Source organism: Sinocyclocheilus grahami, unplaced genomic scaffold, assembly GCF_001515645.1.
Source record: "Sinocyclocheilus grahami isolate Dianchi unplaced genomic scaffold, SAMN03320097.WGS_v1.1 scaffold1919.1, whole genome shotgun sequence".
NCBI classification, from domain to species: Eukaryota; Metazoa; Chordata; class Actinopteri; order Cypriniformes; family Cyprinidae; genus Sinocyclocheilus; species Sinocyclocheilus grahami.
The window spans coordinates 102,752-107,339 of record NW_015507098.1 but is presented as its reverse complement, the minus strand read 5'-3'; the positions used below and the strand labels follow the sequence as shown (position 1 = coordinate 107,339).

Here is a 4,588-nt window from a genome sequence, read left to right as displayed (position 1 = left end):
CATGTTATTACACAAAGTAAACATCACACATCCATCAGCCATCAAACCACAAAGATGAAAATACTGTATTATTGACTGGTTCATCAATCAATTAAAACAATATTGGATGTTGAGTCTATAGCTACATTTTGTTAATTTTTTTCTCAGTTTTTATAAAACATTTCAGGCACAAGAATAGCATTAAAATTATGGCTATGTATTGATTAATGTCTGTTTTTTTTTTTACTGTTTTTGTCAAAGTGCACACAAATGGATTTTTAAAAACAGTTGAATTTTGTAACATCATGAGCCAAGAGTCAGTTGCATTTTCAATGTTGTTTTATCTATTTGATGACATTCCAAATTATGTAAACAATTCCAAATTTTCATTTGATGTTAACTGAACATCTATAAAACTGACAAAAATGCTGTTTCTCACGGGTGGAAGTGTCCTTGGGAACTAAACAGAATGAAGTGAAATGAACACTTGGAAATCGTTCCTCGTTCATACAGTATTGACGGGATGCTTCAGGTTTAAAAAAGGTTCAATTTCATCCCTCAGTTTGTAAAAACAAGCAAAAATCAGTTTACAGTAATGCACTTACTATAGAAGGTCTCTAAGTTACAGGGTTTAGCAGCTTTACAGGAGTTGGAAAACTGAATAAAACTTCCTACAGATAAGCTTAGTAGACTATTATCACATTAGTGTCATGTTGGCTGTACTGTAGAAAATGCTTTTTATTGTTTATTCTGGTACCCCACAGACTTGCACTATAAGTGCATTACTGTAAACATGATTGTTGCTGACTGAGATAGAGATTGAAATTTTGTGTGGTGATCGACAACTTGTATTGAACTTGGAACATTTCTTTCAAGGAATAATTCACCAAAAACTCACCCTCAGGGCATCCAAAATTGTTTCTACATTCTACTCCCAAATATTCCCGCAGCACACCGCCCTTCCAAACCCCACGTAAAGTGCAAGAAAACTTCCCAACAAACAGGAACTGACGGCCACGGTGAATTTAACAACTAAAGTGGAGTATTACGCCACATTTAGTCCTGTAACAGAACAGAAGTGTTTGTGCCTCTATGAAGCACATCAGCCATTTAATTGTGTCTGTGTGTGTTGTGTTGATCAGAGGATGTTGGGCGCTCTGAAGATGTCTGAGGAACATCTGGGTTTTCAGTAGCTGTACATGGAGAGAGGTGCGTCCTCCAGCATATCATCCTGAAACACACAGATGTCAGTGAGTCGTTCTCAGGAAACGCTGTAATTTGTGAGCTATACTGCATGTGCATCAATGACTTTCTCCTGCAAGACTTGCCTGTAAGGAGGAGCAACAACAATGTACAGTATGTGGAAAATAATGTTTTTTTTTCCTTAAACTGCTTAAGCACATTGCATTACACCAAATGCACAAAATAATGTTCTTTTTAGCAACGTCGTATGACCCCTTTAAATGAAATGTGAAAAAAAAAGAAAAATAGCAATATCATTTGTATACACGGCCTCTAAATGGTTTCCTGAGAATGATACTTTAACTGTCAGTGTTGAATGTTTGTCACATGGCTGATTGCTTAGAAATGTATTGAGCTAGTATGTGTTTGTTTTAAAATGATTTGTGGAAGCTGAGGTCTCACCATGGGGAGATCTTGAAGTCTGCGAAACTCTGGACCGTCACTTGTGTGTCTGAATTTGAGGAATACGAGGACCGACACGATGGCAGCGACGACGACGAACGCTGACACCAGTCCAGCAAGCAGCGGGTCAGTGGACACTTTGCTATTGTCTAGAAGAACCAAAACAGAGAAAGAGAGAGAATAATACTAGCACACTTTCTGGAAAATATGTAAATAGTGTGTGTTTGTGTGCTTGAGTGTTTCTGCAGAGACGCAAAAGCCTGGCGAATCCACAAAGATGCGTCTGTTCTTCGGTTGTGTCAGCGTGAAGACGTCCCTCACAGCTCGCCGTTCCTCTACACGTATAATGACGTTCTTGTTTTCCACATGCTCTGTTATCAGCCTCTCTGCTGTTAGACCTCTATTCATATCCAGTTTATGAGGATTTCTTTTGCTCGCCGTTATGGCAAACAAAAATGCAGATGTGCACTGTAAATATTTGTGCGTGCAGCTGCATTCGCTCACAAAAGCATCAACCAAATGAATAATCACTTGATGTTTGATAATCGCAGCAATAAATCATGTCCGCATTGAAAGAAGACAGGCTTTCTGCGCAAATCAGCAGCAGAGGTCTCCAGCAGAAAGCAATGCTTTTGTCAAAATCAGTCAGTCAGGTCATAATTACACAGCCATTTTAATGTGGATGATGCTACAGTAATTAAATATAAATACAGTATTCATATTGAAAAGTACTGAGAAATATAATTAAAAATAGATTTAAGTTTATTATATATTACTAAATATCAAGTTTAATACATACTTTAAATTAAAAACTAAATAAAAAGAAAACATTTATACTGAAATGGTAAATATAGTTTGTAATCATTAAATGCATAATATTTAAGTTGAATTAAATATTTAATATATTTTTTATTAAACTTAAATTCAGAATTTATACCAAAAAGTTCTGACAAATGTTGTTTCCTAAATACATTATATATGTGTATTTAAATATATTAAGTGTAAAGTATTTTTTAACATTAAGAATTCAGAATTTATACTGAAAAGTACTGATAAGTACAGTTTATAATAAATACATTATATTTAAGTGAATTTAAATGTATTAAGTGTCAAATATATTTAATATTGAGAATTCAGAATGCATACTAAAAAGCACTTGTGAATATAGTTTATAGTAATACATATTTAAGTGTATTTAAACATAAGTTTAATATATATTTAATAATAATAATTGAGGGTTGCACTTTGTTAAGGTGTCCTTGTTACAGTGCATGTACTTATACATTTAAGTACTATGTAATAGTAATTAACTACATGTACTTACTATATGGTTAGGATTAGGGTTTGGCTTAGGGTTACTTGCATGTAATTATGCATAATTAATCGTTATTACAATTGTAAGTACATGTAACGTGTAACAAGGACACCTTAAAATAAAGTGTTACCGAATTGAGAATTTATACCGAAAAAGTACTGTTTATTAAATACATTATATTTAAGTGTATTTAAATATATTAAGTGTAATATACAGTATATTAAATATTAAGGATTCATACTGAAAAGTACTGATGAATATAAATAAATACATAAATATTAAGTATATGTGTAATATATATTTAATATTAAGAATTCAGAATTCATACTGAAAAGTACTGATGAGTATGGTTTATGGTAATTAAATACATTGTATTTAAGTGTATGTGTAATATATATTTAATACCATAAGAATAAAGAATTCTACTGAAAAGTACCAATATAGTATATTTAAATGTTTAATATAGTTACATATTTACATTACATATACATTTTAATATAGTTAATATTAAATGCGTTAAGGGTTAAAACATTTGCTGAAAAAAAGTCTTATTTACTTGAAGCTAGGATATTATGTTGGTTTAAAGATGTATTTTTGACTGGAAAACCAGATGAAATACTGATCAAGAAGACTAATGAAATGCTGGATTAGTCTGTGTTTTCACGTACCGTGGTCTCCGACGTTCAGAGCTGAGGGGGTGTCGCCGTGGGCTTTCATCGCTGTCATCTGCGTGGTGAGCGCTGGGGCGGCGGCAGTACTGAGTGATGATGCTGGTGGAGTGGATTTCTGTTTGCTGCGAGCGCTCGTTGATTCTGGGCTGCTCGCGGCTGGAGCTCGCGTGCTGGTGTGGATGCTGCTTGTGGGCTCATGGGTCGTTGATGGCAGGAGTGTAGTTGGTTTTACCGTGGTAACTGCTGTCTCATTATTCACAGGTGACACATCCGAGTCATTTCGACTGTCTGTGATGTTCCCAGAGAAACTGACATTCTCTGCCAGGGCGGATGAGTTCATCAACGTCTCTAAAGGTGAAACAAACACAGAGGTGTTAAATCAGCAAAAAGTGTTGTGCCCACTCAGATTTGAGTACTTCCAAAAAAAGTTGCACAATTGTAATTTTCCTTGCTTTATATTGTGATTTATTCGATTTTTTAAAACCTTTTTAAATAATTATACAGCATTTATTTGAAATAGAAATCTTTTGTAACATTGTAAATGTTTTTACTGTCACTTTTGATCAATTTAATGCATATTTAATATGCATATGTATTTAATTACTAAATAAATGTTAAGTGTATAAAACATATATTTATATTAAATATATGAAGTGTAAAACATTTTCTTTATTTGAAATAGAAATCTTTTGTAACATTATCAGTGTCTTTACTGTCACTTCTGATCAATCTGATGCATCCTTGCAGAATAAAAGTATTAATTTATTATTTAATTTATTTGAACAGTAGTGTACAGAGTTTACTTTCAAAAAGTAAACTAATAGGTTTGTTAAAAAGTTTTTTTTTTCTTTTGGTCATGTCTTATCTTGAATATTACACAAAGTAAGCCAGAGGTGCCCACTTAAAAAAAAAAAAAACAAAAAAAAAAAAAATAAATTTTGGGTGGATGACCTCCCTGGGGGGTGTTTTTTCGGGGGAC

General features: G+C 33.4%; 1 protein-coding gene and 1 long non-coding RNA gene across 2 annotated transcripts in view; one reads left to right on the top strand and one right to left on the bottom strand.

Annotated features, from left to right (window-relative positions):
- Positions 1–213: 213 nt before the first annotated feature.
- LOC107573329 (podocalyxin-like) overlaps positions 214–4,588 on the bottom strand; it is a 13,478-nt gene continuing 9,103 nt past the window's right edge. Inside the window, exons 3-5 of the mRNA XM_016259770.1 lie at positions 3,607–3,957; positions 1,624–1,772; positions 214–1,210 (exon numbers count right to left, since the gene is read on the bottom strand). Coding sequence (XP_016115256.1) covers positions 1,166–1,210; positions 1,624–1,772; positions 3,607–3,957 — 545 coding nt within the window. The 3' untranslated portion in view covers positions 214–1,165. The remainder of the gene's footprint in view (positions 1,211–1,623; positions 1,773–3,606; positions 3,958–4,588) is intronic.
- The window catches only part of LOC107573331 (uncharacterized), a 12,048-nt gene continuing 9,167 nt past the window's right edge, over positions 1,708–4,588 (top strand). Inside the window, exons 1-2 of the long non-coding RNA XR_001607488.1 lie at positions 1,708–1,749; positions 3,871–3,963. This is a non-coding gene — a long non-coding RNA (uncharacterized lncRNA). The remainder of the gene's footprint in view (positions 1,750–3,870; positions 3,964–4,588) is intronic.